This window comes from Pezoporus occidentalis, unplaced genomic scaffold (assembly GCF_034315485.1).
Source record: "Pezoporus occidentalis ecotype Australia unplaced genomic scaffold, CSIRO_AGI_Poc_V1 ctg456, whole genome shotgun sequence".
NCBI classification, from domain to species: Eukaryota; Metazoa; Chordata; class Aves; order Psittaciformes; family Psittacidae; genus Pezoporus; species Pezoporus occidentalis.
This window is the reverse complement of record NW_026915787.1, coordinates 917-15,400: the sequence shown is the minus strand read 5'-3', so window position 1 is coordinate 15,400 and position 14,484 is coordinate 917. Positions and strand designations below refer to the sequence as shown.

The 14,484-nt window shown below is 58.0% G+C and overlaps 2 protein-coding genes across 5 annotated transcripts; both read left to right on the top strand.

The window, feature by feature from the left end:
- Positions 1 to 58: 58 nt before the first annotated feature.
- Positions 59 to 4,806, top strand: TBC1D25 (TBC1 domain family member 25). Of its 2 annotated transcripts, XM_062635510.1 has the most exons (7): positions 61 to 138; positions 405 to 514; positions 606 to 757; positions 1,083 to 1,204; positions 1,306 to 1,509; positions 1,977 to 3,437; positions 3,522 to 4,806. In XM_062635510.1, exons 1-7 carry the CDS (start codon positions 73 to 75, stop codon positions 3,912 to 3,914), a joined length of 2,508 nt encoding a protein of 835 aa, XP_062491494.1. In that variant the 5' UTR covers positions 61 to 72; the 3' UTR covers positions 3,915 to 4,806. The 2 variants fall into 2 exon arrangements, with proteins under 2 accessions (XP_062491493.1, XP_062491494.1); XM_062635509.1 differs by having other exon boundaries at positions 59 to 138; positions 1,977 to 4,806.
- Positions 4,807 to 5,121: 315 nt separating this feature from the next.
- On the top strand, positions 5,122 to 8,659 carry WAS (WASP actin nucleation promoting factor). 3 transcript variants are annotated; one of them, XM_062635511.1, is made up of 11 exons: positions 5,122 to 5,309; positions 5,750 to 5,905; positions 6,280 to 6,393; positions 6,765 to 6,861; positions 6,944 to 6,982; positions 7,214 to 7,382; positions 7,486 to 7,528; positions 7,607 to 7,760; positions 7,839 to 8,167; positions 8,304 to 8,409; positions 8,497 to 8,659. In XM_062635511.1, the coding sequence occupies exons 1-11, from the start codon at positions 5,208 to 5,210 to the stop codon at positions 8,547 to 8,549; spliced, it is 1,362 nt and encodes a 453-aa protein (XP_062491495.1). In that variant the 5' UTR covers positions 5,122 to 5,207; the 3' UTR covers positions 8,550 to 8,659. The 3 variants fall into 3 exon arrangements, with proteins under 3 accessions (XP_062491495.1, XP_062491496.1, XP_062491497.1); XM_062635512.1 differs by having other exon boundaries at positions 5,750 to 5,906; positions 6,308 to 6,393; XM_062635513.1 differs by lacking the exon at positions 6,944 to 6,982 and having other exon boundaries at positions 5,123 to 5,309.
- Positions 8,660 to 14,484: the final 5,825 nt, after the last annotated feature.

The following is a 14,484-nucleotide window of genomic DNA, read 5'->3' as shown; positions in this document are numbered from 1 at the left end:
GCCTCCCCTCCCGCTGCCTTCCCCGGGTCCGCTCCTGCGTCTGCCTCCCGAAATCCATTCCCCCCCCCCGCAATGGCGGCTCCGGGGGGCGGGGCCGCGCTGGAGGAGGAGTGCGAGGTGGTCCGCGTGCGCGTCAAGGTGAGGGGCGTGGCCTCATGGGGTGGGAAGAGCTAATTTTCAGGGCGTGGCCTCGGGGAGTGGGCGTGGCGTCACATGGCGGGCGGAGCTAAATCACCTGGGCGTGGCCAACAAGGGGCGGGCCAACGAGAGGGTGTGCTTTGAGGCACTGTTGCCGTGGCGAGGAGACGCCGCCGCCGTGTTGGGCCCGCTCAGAGCCGGGTTTGTGGGGGGGTTCTCCGGGGCTCGTCCCGGGTGCCCCCCCGGTTACTGCCGCCCTGCCGCAGAAGAGCGAGGGCTTGCAGCCGCCCGAGTTTCGCTCCTTCGCCGTGGACCCGCAGATCACATCCCTGGACGTGCTGCAGCACATCCTGGCCCGTGCCTTCGACCTGCAGGGGTGAGCCCGGCGCCCCTCCCCGGCCGCTGCCTGAGCCCCGGGGGGGGGTGTTCCCAGTCACTGAACCCGTCTCGGGTGCCCCCTGCCGCAGGAAGAAGAGCTTCTCCATCAGCTTCGCCGCTCGCGACCCGCAGGGCCAGGAGAGCTTCGTGCCGCTGCTGAGCGATGGGGACCTGGCGGCTGCCTTCGCCTGTGCCCGGCCCGCGCTGCGCCTGCGCCTCGACGTGCGGCCCCCAGCTGAGAGTGAGGGGGGAGGATCTGGGGGGGGGTCAGAGGGAAAAGACAGCCTGGTCCCCAGTGAGGCCCCCATCTCCCTATTGCCCTATACTCCCATCTCTCTATTCCATTACATTCCCATCTCTGTGCTGCTCTCCCACTATTCCCCCATGTTCCTATCCCCCTAGACTTCTATCTCCCTGTGCCTGTTAATGCCCCCATCCCCCCTTTTCTCCTGTTTCCCTCCTCCTGAGGGGGAACATCCATAAAGGGTGCCCATGGGTGGGTGTCAGGAAGGCGACCCTGGTGCCTGGGTGCCCAGTGGAATGACCCCAACCTGTGGGTGCTGCAGGCCCGCTGCTGGAGGACTGGGACATCATCAGCCCGCGGGAGGTGGCAGCAGTGGAGCCGCTCCCTGAGCGCCGCTCGCTGCTGGCTGCAGCTCTGCCCTTCACCCAGGCCCTGCTGGCACAGGTGAGTGGGGCTTAGGGTGTCCCCCCTATTCCCAGTGCTCTCAGTCCCCTCCCCATGCTCCCAGTCCTCTCCTGGCTCCATCCCGGACACATTCCACGCAGGTTGGCAGAACGCTGGCCCGGGCACAGGCTGCCCTGGCATGGCCTGAGGGGTCCCCCCCCTCACCCCCACTGCCGCCCCCCCCCTGCACCCCACTGAGCGATGCCGACCTCCGCACGTACCTGGGCCCTGGCGGGCGGCTGCTGCGGCCCCATGACCTGCGGCTCCACGTCTACCACGGTGGTGTTGAGCCCGGCCTGCGCAAGGTGTGTACTCCCTATGTCTCCCCTTTCTCCACCCTGGGTGATGTGTGTCACATCCAGCTGGGAGCTCAGCTCTTTCTGGGTGGCTTCCTGCTGTTTCTGTACTGGGCATGAGGTGCTGTGCAGGTCATGTCTCTGCTCCTTCCTGCCTTCTGAAGGGACTCTAAGGGTGCTGGAGAGGGACATTCACCAGGGGCTGCAGCAGTAGGGCAAGCGGGGATGCGTTCAAACTGGAACAGGGCAAGTTCAGGTTGGATCTAAGGAAGTTCCTCCCTGTGCAGGTGGTGGGACACTGGAATGGGTTGTCCAAAGAGGAAAACAATCCATCCCTGCAGCATGTTCAAGCCCAGCTTTGACGGGGCTCATGCACCACTCTATCGATGTGTCCCTGCCCATCCAACCACTTTGTTCAAGCCTTCCCCACCCGCCCCACCCCACAGCACCCTGACCCTGTGCCTTTCCTGCTGCAGGTGGTGTGGCGCTACCTGCTCAATGTCTTCCCGCCGGGGCTCTCAGGGCAGGAGCGCTTGGCTCACCTGCGCCGCAAGGCGGGTGAGTACGCGGCACTGAAGGAGGTGCTGGCGGCACGGGCGGCCCCTGGCGAGCTGGCGCTTGTGGCGGCCGCCGTGCGCAAGGACGTGGTGCGCACCGACCGCGGGCACCCCTACTTCGGCGGCCCCGAGGAGGGGCACCCGCACTTGGCTGCGCTGCAGGCGCTGCTCACCACCTTCGCGCTGGGCCACCCGCGCCTCTCCTACTGCCAGGGCATGTCGGACGTGGCGGCGCCGCTCTTGGCCGTGCTGGATGATGAAGCTCAAGCTTTCCTCTGCTTCTGCTCCCTCATGCGCCGCCTTGGACCCCGCTTCCGGCCCGGTGGCCGGGGCCTGGCCCGTGCCTTTGCCCACCTCCGGCGCCTCCTGCGCCGTGCAGACCCCCCATTCTGGGCCTTCCTGGCTGCCCGTGGCGCCCACGACCTCCTCTTTTGCTATCGCTGGCTCCTGCTGGAGCTCAAGCGTGAGTTTGCCTTTGAGGATGCCCTCAGGGTGCTGGAGATCACTTGGAGCTCACTGCCACCTGCCCCACCACCCCCCCCCGGTGGGGTTCCCCTCCTTGGGGCTCCCCTGGGCCCACGCCGGGCTTGCCGGGGGCTGCGGGAGCGGCGCGGGCTGAGGCCACGGCCCCCCCGGCGCCTCCGCCGGCAGCAGCAGCAGCGCATGGGGGCTGCTGTGGATGGGCAGGAGGGCTCCAGTGATGGGTCCAAGGTCTCTGTGGGTGGCGCAGAGGCTCCCAAGAGGTTTGGGGATGAGCAAGACACACCAAGGAGCTCCAGGGGTGTCCCAGAGGGGCTTGGGAGCTCCAGGGTTATCCAGAGCTGTGGGGATGAGCAAGAGGGGCTCCAGAGCTCCAACATCATCAAGGGTGGTTCTGGGGGCAGCTGCGAGAAGCCTGAGGTCTTTGGGGGTGGCCAAGCTTGTCCTGACCAAAAGGGCTGGGAGATCTCCCAGGATGTCCATGGCAATAACAAGGGCTCTGGGGAGGTCCCGGGTGATGCCAATGCCCCCAGGGGTCTCCAAGAGCATCCCAAAGCCTCCAGTGATGGTGGCCAAGATGCCGGTGGCCTCAGGGACACAGGAGAAGGCCAAGAGCCAGGTGTCTCCAAGCAGACCCATGGAGCTCACCCTGTCTCCAAGAAGCCACGTGGAGATCGGGATGCCCTGGAGAAGTCCGTCCATGACCACAGTGCTTCCAAGGCGATCCGTGAAAACCCCTATGTGCCCAAAGACATCAGAGGAGACCCTGAGCTCCTCCATGTGCTTGGTGACACCCTCAAGGAGGTCAGTGGCAACTACTACTGCTCCCTTGGACAGGTTGGTAAAGGTCCCAGTGAGGTTGATGGGGACCCCAGAGAGGTTGGTGTAGATCCCATAGAGGTACATGAGGACCCCATAGAGGTACATGAGGATCCGATAGAGTTATGTGAAGCCCCCATAGAGGTACAGGAGTACCCCACAGAGTTACATGAGGCCCCCAGTGCGGGCAGCACCCCTGCTGAGGACCCCTGGGGTGGTGCTTGGCCTTGGGAAGCCTCAAGTTCCTCTTCCTCTTCCTCCTCCTCTTCCTCCTCAGAGGACGAGGTCGGGGTGGAGGACGATGGGGCCCCACTGCCGCCGCCAGAAGAGCTGGGCCAGGGGAACCCCTTCCTGCTCTTCCTGTGCCTAGCCATGCTGCTGGAGCAGCGGGAGGTGGTGATGGCACGTGCCGGGGACTACAACGAGGTGGCCATGCACTTTGACCGCCTGGTGCGGCGCCACCACCTGCCCCGTGTCCTGCACCGTGCCAAGGGGCTCTTCGCGCGCTACCTGGAGGGCTGGGGGGGCACGCCCCCGGGGGGGCATGGCACAGGGTAAATGGAGGGGGAGAGGTATGGGGGGGGGTGTGTCAAAAGGGGAATGGGGGGGAATGGGGGAATGCCGTGAGTGATGTGTGGGGGTTGTGGGGTGTCATGGGGAGCCATAGGGCAACGTGGGGACCCCCTGGACAGCACATGGGGACCCATAGGATAACGTGGGGGCACCATGGGGAGCCATAGGGCAACGTAGGGACCCCCTGGACAGCACATGGGGACCCATAGGATAACGTGGGGGCACCATGGGGCCCTAGGTCAGTATGGGGACCCATAGGGCAAGGGGGGATCCCATGGACAGCACAGGGGGACCTGTTGGTCCTCTTTGGGGACTCCCAGACCACTGGAGATTTCCAGGTCAACACGGGGACCTGTAGGCCCATATGCGGGGCCCCATTGACCCCCTATAGGGGACCTATAAGGAACAAATGGACCCCTTGGAGGCGCCCCAGTATGGACCAGTATGAACCACTACATCCCAGCTGGGAACTCCTGGATCTGCATTGCCTTGGGCCAGACCGGTATGGACCATCATGGACCAGGACAGGTCTGGGTTGGACCAGTACAACTCCATCAACTGGAATTGCTGGTTCGACATTGCCTTCAACACTCCCAGTATGGACCAGTAAGGACCAGCATGGCAGCCCAGAGGGAGTTCTTCACCCATGTGGCCTTGTGTCCTCCCACTATAGAACAGTACGGACCAGTGGGGGGCACTGACTGAGATCTAATGCGCATATGGCTTCTTCCAGTATGGACCAATGCAGCCCAGATCCTGCCGCCTGCCCTGGGTTCCTTTTACCCCCTCCTTATTTATTGCCCCCTCCTCTGGGGGGGTATTTCAGCATCTGGGATCTGTGGGGTGCTGGAGACTTCAATAAACCTGATGCCTGTGACTGGTGTTCGGGATTCCCAGTATGGGCTGGCGGGGTCCCAGTATGGGCTGGGAAGCGATAGTGGTCTCTGTTGTGGTGTGATAAGAGGGGTGGGATCTTCCGAGTGTTCCCATGTCCCTCCTGGTGTCCCCAGTTTTAGTCCCATCACTGCCTGCATTGGCTGAGGCTGTTCCCAGTTCCCCTCCCATCACCTCCTATCGCCTCCCATTGCCTCCTGTCACCCTCCATTGCCCCCCATCATCCCCCATTGCCTCCCACAGTACCCCCCAGTTCTCCCTGCACCCCGGAGGTGACGTCTCTGCCACCTCAGGCCTTTGGGTGCTTCCGGGCGGAAGAGGCCTCCGCAGGGACCCAGGCACGGGGGGGGTCCCAGGCACCGGGGTGTCCCAGCGCACCCAGGGATGAGCCAGGGGGGGCCACCGGGCGGGGCCCACGTCCCCTCAGCACTGCTGCAGCCCCAGGAGAACCTGCGGCTGTTTGACTTCCTGGGCAGGAAATGTGTGGTGAGGGGGGAAAGGGCACTGGGGGTTCCCATGGGGCCCATAAGGCATTTAGGGGCCTCCTTGGGGGTCTCATTGGGATAAATGGGGGTCTGGAGGAAGCTGGGGGGGGGGGCTAAAGGAGTGGGGGGTCCCATGGCAGCATTTTGTGGGGGGTTTGGGGGGCACTATGGAGGGGTTTGGGGGGGCAAAGGGTGGTTTTGCGGGCTCTCTGGGGTCTCTCTCTAGAGCTCTCTTGGGCTCTATGGGGGTCTCTGTGGCTCTATTGGTTTCTCTGGGGGCTCTATGGTTCTCTCTGGTGCTCTATAGGGGTCTCTATGGGTCTCTAACGTGCTCTACTGCCTCTATGGGAGCTCTCTGGGACTCTCCGGGCGCTCTCTGATGCTCTCTGGGGGTCTCTATGGATCTCTATGGGGCACTACGGGGTCATGCTGTCCCCGCAGGCGCTGGTGACGGCGGTGGCGCAGCTCATGGTGGCCGAGCCGGGGGGAGTGGGGGGAGGCGCGGGGGCGGCCTGGGCCCGGCGCGGCTGCGGCGCCGTTTGCCTTGTGCGGGACGGTGCCCGGCGCTCCTACTTCATCCGTCTCTACGAGCTGGGCGTGAGTGCAGGGGCCGGGGGGGGGGCATGGGGTCTCTATGGGGCGCTATGGGAGTCCCGGAGGTCTCTCACACGCGGCGGGGAGGGGGTGGGGGTGGGGGGTTGTGTCTCGGGAGGGTCCTGGGCTATCTGGGAGTCTCTCATAGGGGTCTCTGGGGGGCTCGTGGGGGTCAATGGGGGTGGTCCCGGGGAGGGGTCTCTCAAGGGGGCCTCTCATAGGGGTCCCTGGGGGGGCGTCTCTGGATCTCTCAGGGCATCTCTGGGGGGTTCCGGGGGGTGGCCTCTCTGGGGTGTCTCTCATAGGAGTCTCTGGAGGGGGTGTCCCGGGGGTTTCTGGGGTCTCTAGGAGTGCTCTCTGATAGGCGTCTCCGACAGGGGGCTGCGAGGGGGGCTCTGTCCCGGGCGGGGGCGCTGCGCTGGGAGCAGGAGCTGCAGGGGTGGATGGGCTACACGGCCCGCACCCCCTTCTTCCACACCTTCATCTCCTACGTGAGTGGGCGGGGCCACGGGGAAGGGAAGGGGCGGAGCCTCGGGGAAGGGGCGGAGCCAAAGGGAGGGAAATCTCCGGGGCTTCTGGGTTTTGGAGGCTGGGTGGGCGGTGCTTCGGGGTGGGTGGAGCCAAATGAATGTGGGAGGGGCTACTGTCGTTAGGCTGGGCAGCGGGTGGGACCGAGGGGCGGGGCTTGTCACATGTGGGCTTGACCAAGGGGCGGGGATTGCTACGCGTGGGTACGAACGTAGGGGAAGAGCTTATGCCATGTGGGCGGGGCTAAGGGGTGGGTTGGGGTTTATGACCTGTGGGGCGGGGCTCGCTGCCTGTGGGCAGGGCCCATGGGGCAGCGCCCTGATTGGCTGCGCAGGAGGGCCAGGCGGGGCTGAACTTCGCTGACGAGGGGGAGGCGGCCGCCTTTGAGGCGTTGGTCCAGGAGCGGCTGCGCCGGCGGCAGCAGCGGGCGGGTGAGAGCAGCCCCGTGAGCCCCCCAGCGCCCCCAGTGCACTGGGGCAGCCCCGCACACACCCCCGTCCTGTCTCTCCCCAGAGAAGCGGCAGCTCCCGCCTCTGCCAGCCCCCGGTGTTGGTGAGTCCCCCTGCATTGAGGGAGGCAGAAGTGGAGGGCACAACGGGTCCTGTGGGGTGCAGCACCAACAGCCACCTGTCCTCCCCACAAAGTGTCCTGGGAGCCTGTCCCCCATCCCCATGGCCCCTGGTGATGGCAGTGAGTGTCTGCTCCACAGCAGCATCTTGCAGCCCCACAGCGGGGTCTTGCTGCCCTACAGAGAGTTACTCAGATGTATCGTGTCCTCTGCAGCCCCTCTACTGCCAGCTGTGCCCATCAGCAACCCTGATATCACGGCATTCCGCTACCGGGGGCTGCCCAGCCCCACAGATGGACCCACAGCGAGTCCCACAGCCGGGGAGCAGAAGAAAAGCCGCAAGAAGATCTCCAAGGCCGACATCGGTGCCCCGTCCGCCTTCAGGTGGGTCTGGCAATGGGAACATGAGGGGCTGTATAGGGCAGAGGAGAGACCTCACTGGGAGCGCAGCTGTGGGACAACATCTGTTCATCCTCCATCATCCCAGGCATGTTGGTCACATCGGTTGGGACCCCAGTAACGGCTTTGATGTAGGTATCTCCTTTGCCTGGTCTTCCCCTGCTTCTGTGGGGCACTGCTGTGGGGCTGACACGAGCTGTGGGGCGCAGGTGGCGGCGCTGGACCCTGCTCTCCAGGCACTCTTCACCCAGGCTGGCATCACTGAGGTGCAATTGGCTGATGCCGAGACCTCCCGCCTCATCCACGACTTCATCACTGAACGGGGTGGGCTGCAGGCAGTGCGGGAGGAGCTGCAGCGCCAGGGTCAGCCCCCCCTCCTCCCGTGCTCATTAACATGCTAATTATGAGACACTAATTAACATCTCTCCCACCCCCCAACAGGTCCCCCTCTCCCACCGAGCCGAGGGGCTGCCCCTCCTCCTCCTCCCTTTCCCCCCGGTCCCTTCCGCAGCTGCACCGGCCCGCTGCCCCCACAGCCAGGGGGGGCCCTGCCACCGCCCCGCGGTGGCCCCACACTTCCCGCGGTGGCCCCGCCCTCCCGGCCCGTGGCTCCGCCCCCTGGACGTGGCCCCGCCCCCCCGAGGGCCACAGCGGCTCCGCCGCCTCCTCCCCCACCACTTCCGCTGGCCACCTCCGGTGGAGGCCCCGTACCCCCCCCAGGGCGGGGGGCACTGCTGGACCAGATCCGCCAAGGGGTGACACTGAACAAGGTCAGTCTAGGGGTTTTGGGGTGTCCCATGAGTCCCCGGAGCTAGGGCGAGGACAAGGGGTGTGGCATGAGCCCCTGGGGGTGGGGGGATTTAGTGGAGTTTGTGTGCCCCCATGACCCCACCTTACCCCCCTCAGATCCCCGAGTGCCCTGAGAGCAGCAGTGGCAGCGCCAACACTGGGGGGCTGGTGGGGGCCCTCATGGATGTGATGCAGAAGCGCAGCAGAGCCATCCACTCCTCGGGTGAGCTCTCGTGGGGGGGATGACACATACCCCACAGCCCCTGCGCTCCCCCCTCGACACTCCACCTGACCCCCTCTATTCCTGCAGACGAGGGTGAAGATCTCCAGGAGGAGGATGAAGAAGACGAGTGGGACGACTGAGCACCCCCAGCCCCACCAGGCACAGACTGAACCCCTACCCTGAGGGACCCCTTCCCCCAGTCTCACTTTGGCAGGAGGCCACCATTAAAGGCATCCCTAATCACCGCTAACGAGCGTTAACGATCATCATTGAAGGGATGCCTGTGTGTGGAAAGAAGTGGAATGCCCATGCAAGGAGTGTGCAAGAAGCGTGCAATGGGTGTGCAATGTGTGTCATGGTTTAAGCCCAGCTGGCAATGCTTAAGCCCAGAACAACGCTGCTGCTCGTTCACTCCTGCCCCTTCTTCTGCCCCGCTCCTGGAGGGATGGGGAGGAGAATGGAAAGAATGTCACTCCCACGGGTTGAGATAAGAACACTCCAGTAACTAAGGTGTAACACAAACACTGCTGCTACCACCAGTAATAATAATGATAAGATGAATAACAAGGAAAGAGAATAAAACTGGTCACCACCTGCTGACCGATTCCCAGCCCAAGCTGAGCGGTGATCCAGCCCTTCCGGGTCACTGCCCCCAGTTTATATACTGGTCATGATGTGCTGTGGTATGAAACACCTCTTTGGCTAGTTGGGGTCAAGTGTCTTGTCTCTGCTTCCTCCTGGCTTCCCCTCCTCCCTGACAGAGAACGAGACTCAGAAAGTCCTTGGTCAGAGTAAACATTACTGAGCAACAACTAAAAGCATTGGAGTTATCGGTATTGTTCTCAGGCTGAAAGTCAAAACCACAGCACTACACCAGCTAATAAGAAGGAGAAAAATGACAGCTACTGCTGAACCCGTAACAGTGCGCAATGAGTGTGCAATTGGTGTAAACAAACAGCAGATATCTGCTGTAGAGCCAGGATAGAAAGCTGCTGCTGGGGATGTTCTGCAGATAGCGAGCTCTGCAGCTGTCTCTCCTCGATTACCCACCTAAATGTCTAACTACGTTCAACTTATGCGGCTTACACTCCTGGCCACCATGCAGCGCAGTGAGAAGAGCACGAACGTTTGGCCTCTGCTCCCACAGCCAAAGAGCCAGGAGGGAAAGCTGGTGCTGGGCCTCTTCTGCACACTGTGAGCTTTGCAACAGTGACACACACATTGCTCTCACTCCTTGCTTTCCCACCAGACCACCATATCCCCACTTATGCCACTGTTAGCGTCGAGACAAACACATAACCACCCGGATGGTTATATGAGGTGCTTTATTGAGGCACCGGGAACCAGGGGTACGCACCCAAATCTGGTTCCGACTCCCATCACATCGCGTTCGCAATTTATACACTAAAAATTTCGTAACTAATACATATTCAACACAGAGTACATCATTGACTAATACATATGCATCAAGGATTGCTACATCAGTCTATTACGACATCAGCCTCCTTTGCGCTTGCGCAGCCCCCTCTGGCGGTCACCCTGATGAAGTAAGGAGTCTTTTTACCTGCGTATAATGTATCCAAGAATCCACCCCTTCTAACTTTACTGCAGTGAACGTTGTTAATAGTACTTGATGAGGTCCGTCCCACCTTTCTTTTAATGGTTCCTCATTCCAATTTCGGATGTATACTTGATCTCCTGGCTGAATGTCATGCACTGGATTTTCCAAGGACAACGGCCTGTTCCACACCAGGGTGCTTCTCAGTCTGGTTAGGGTTTTACCTAGAGATAGCACATAATTGTAAACATCCTGATTCTCTTTAATGTGGGTATTGGGATTAGGTTCTGGTGCCTCATATGGTTTTCCATCGAGGATTTCATAGGGGCTTATTGACATTCCACTTCTAGGTTTTATTCTGATTCGCAACAAGGCTATGGGCAGTGCCTGTGGCCACTTTATTTTGGCCTCTTGGCATATTTTACCGATTTGCCTTTTTATTGTCTGATTCATCTTTTCCACCTGCCCACCAGATTAAGGTCTCCAGGGAGTATGTAGATTCCATGATATTCCAAACAGTTTACTTATCTCCTGTACTATTGTTGCGATAAAGTGTGGGCCTCTGTCTGATGATATTCCTAAAGGAACACCAAATCATGGAATAATTTCTCTGAGCAACCACTTTACTGTCTCTTTTGCCTGATTGGTGCGACAGGGAAGGGCCTCCGGCCATCCAGAAAAGGTGTCAACCCCTACTAATAAGTATTTGTACCCTTGTGTCTTTGGTAATTCCACAAAATCAATTTGCCAATAATCTCTTGGTTCCATCCCTACTCTGATCCTTCCCATTTCAACTTGTTTCCTTACTAGTGGGTTATTTTTCAAACAAATTTCACATTTTGACCCTACTGATTTTGCCATGGTTAACATCTGTGTGGAAATTATTCCTTGCTTTAAATAAGTCACCAATGCTTCTGCACCCCAGTGACATTTCTGATGTTTGATCTGTAGAATTTTTCGCATTATAGCTGGTGGCACTATTATTTGTCCAGTTACTGTTGTATACCATCCTTCAGAATTCTTTTGAGCCTTTAACAGGCCTGCCAATCTCTCATCTTCCTTTGAATAGTTTGGATCTTGTAAGAGATAGGTACAGAGTGGGCTTACCTTGAGAGGTATCAGTGCCATCATATTCCATACCTTCCGGGCCACCTGTCGAGCTGTCCGGTCTGCCAATGTATTTCCTTCTGATATCTTTGAAGTTCCTCCTTGATGCGCTTTGCAATGCATGATGGCCACCTGTTTAGGCTTTTGCACAGCAATTATTAATTCCAAAATTTCTTTTTGATATTTTATATTAGTCCCTTGAGAAGATAGAAGCCCTCGTTCTTTCCATAATGCTCCATGTATATGTACTACGCTGAACGCGTACTTTAAATCTGTCCAGATATTTACCTTTTTGTTGTTACTCAGTTCCAGTGCTTTCATAAGAGCGATGAGCTCAGCCCGTTGTGCTGATTTTCCAGGAGGTAGCGCTTTTGCTTCAATTATCTTTTGCTGTGTCGTTACAGCATATCCTGCATACCGTGTTCCATTTTCCACAAAGCTGCTACCATCTGTGAAAAGTTCCCAGTCAGGTTGTTCAAGAGGTTCATCCTTTAAATCTGTTCTAGTTGCATATGTATGCTTGATGACCTCTATACAGTTGTGTTCAAGCATCCCTTCTTCTAGGTCCATTCCTAGAAAGGCTGTTGGGTTTAACAGGTTAGTAGTCTTTAAGCTTACATCATCTTGTTCTGTTAAAATTACTTGATATTTCATCATCCTGCTAGGGGATAACCAGTACCCCTGTCATGGTTTAAACCCAGTCAGGCAACTCGTTCACTCACCTCCCCCCCTTTCTTGCCCTCCCCATGCTCCCGGAGGGACGGAGAGGAGAATCGAAAAGAATGCAACTCCCACGGGTTGAGATAAGAACAGTTTAGTAACTAAGGTATAATACAAATCACTACTGCTACCACCAATGATAATAATGACAAAGGAAATAACAAGGGAAGAGAATACAACACCTCAGCACCAGCCGACCGATAACTTGCCCCCCTCAGCCCGACCAAGCTCTGACCGATACCTCCTCCAACCCTGCAGTCCCCCAGCCCTTCCGGCTAACTCCCAGTTACATCCTGGGCATGACGTGCTGTGGTATGGAATACCTCTTTGGTCAGTTTGGGTCAGGTGTCCTGTCTCTGCTTCCTCCTGGCTTCCCCTCCTCCCTGGCAGAGCATGAGGCTCACAAAGTCCTTGGCCAAACCAAAACATCGCTATCAGCTCTGTTCCCAGGCCGAAAGTCAAACCACTGCACTGCACCAGCTACCAAGAAGGAGAAACATGACTGCTACTGCTGAACCCAGGACAACCCCCCTTTTTGTTCCAAGACAATTGTCACCATATGTGGCACAAACACTTACATGTGTTTTCCCAAAGTCAGTTTCCTGGCCTCCTGTATTAAAACAACAGTCGCTGCTACAGCCAAAGAGCCAGGAGGGAAAGCATGTGCTGGGCATATTCAGCATACAGTCAGCTTTGCAACTGTGCCTCCATCATTGCTGTCACTCCTCAGTTTCATACCTAAAAGTCCATTTGCATAGAAACTCTCCGGACCTTGCTCTCAGCTGCCCAGCAGCACAGCGATTAGAGCACGAACATCTTGCCTCTGCTCCCAGAGCCGAAGAGACAGCAGGGAAAGCATATGCTGGGCATCTTCAGCACACAGTCAGCTTTGCAACAGTGTCACCATCATTGCTGTCGCTCCTCGGTTTCATACCTAAAAGTGCATTTGAATGCAACCTCTAAAAAGCTTGCTCTCGGCTGCCCAGCAGCACAGTGATTAGGCATGAACGTCTGGCCTCTGCTCCCAGAGCCGAAGAGCCAGGAGGGAAAGCTGGTGCTGGGCATCTTCAGCACACAGTCAGCTTTGCAACGGTGTCACTGTCATTGCTGTCGCTCCTCGGTTTCATACCTAAAAGTCCATTTGAATGCAACCTATCTGGATCTTGCTCTCGGCTGCCCAGGAGCACAGTTAGTAGAGGACGAACGTTTGGCCTCTGCTCTCAGAGCCGAAGAGCCAGGAGGGAAAGCTGGTGCTCAGAATCTTCAGCACAAAGTCATCTTTTCAACGGTGTCACCATCATTGCTGTCCCTCCTTGGTTTCATACCTAAAAGTGCATTTGAATGCAACCTCTCCAGAGCTTGCTGTCGGCTGCCCAGCAGCACAGTGAGTAGATCACGAACGTTTGGCCTCTGCTCCCAGAGTCAAAGAGCCAGGAGGGAAAGCATGTGCTGGGCATCTTCAGTACACAGTCAGCTTTGCAACGGTGTCACCATCATTGTTGTCGCTCCTCGGGTTCATACCTAAAAGTCCATTTGAATGCACCCTCTCCGGAGCTTGTTCTCGGCTGCCCAGGGGCACAGCGATTAGGCACGAACGTCTGGCCTCTGCTCCCAGAGCCGAAGAGCCAGGAGGGAAAGCATGTGCTGGGCATCTTCAGCACACAGTCAGCTTTGCAACGGTGTCACCATCATTACTGTGGCTTCTCGGATTCATACCTAGAAGGCCATTTGAATCCAGCTTGTCTGCTGGTTGATCTTGGGTGCCCAGGATCACAGCGATTAGAGCACGAACATCTGGCCTCTGCTCCTAGAGCTGAAGAGCCAGCAGGGAAAGCATGTGCTGGGCATCTTCAGCAAACAGTCACCTTTGCGACAGTGTCACCATCATTGCTGTCGCTCCTCAGTTTCGTAACTAAAATGCATTTGAATGCAACCTCTAAAAAGCTTGCTCTCGGCTGCCCATCAGCACAGTCAGTAGAGCGCGAATGTCTGCCGTCTGCTCCCAGAGTCGAAGAGCCAGGAGGGAAAGCATGTGCTGGGCATCTTCAGCACACAGTCAGCTTTGCAACGGTGTCACCATCATTGCTGTCACTCCTCTGTTTCATACCTAAAAGTGCATTTGAATGCACCCTCTCCGGAGCTTGCTGTCGGCTGCCCAGCAGCACAGTGAGTAGAGCACGATCTTTTGGCCTCTGCTCCTACAGCCGAAGAGCCATTTAGCATTTCAATGGAGTCTAATTTGGCTAGGCTAATCTAATCTGACCCGGGATAATCTGATGCAGAATAATCTGACCCGGGATAATCCAGCCCAGAATAATCTGACCCTAACTCTTACCCTAATCCTAACCATAAACCTAATCCAAAACCTAACCCCCTAATCTAATCTAACCCAGGCAGAGCTAGGATAGGCTAGGGTAATCTAAGGCAGGCTAGGCTAAACTAGGCCTAACCCTAACGCTGTATGAAACTGGGCTGGATGGGGTTAAACTGAGCTGGACTTGATTAAAGTGGGCTGGACTGGATTAAAATGGGCTAGAGCGGGTTAAATTGGGTTGGATTGGATTAAACAGGGCTGGACTGGGTTAAACTGAGCCGGACTGGATTAAACTGGGCTGGACTTGGTTAAACTGGGCTGGGCTGGGTTAAACTGTGCTGGAGTGAACTAACCTGGGCTGGGCTGGATTGAACTG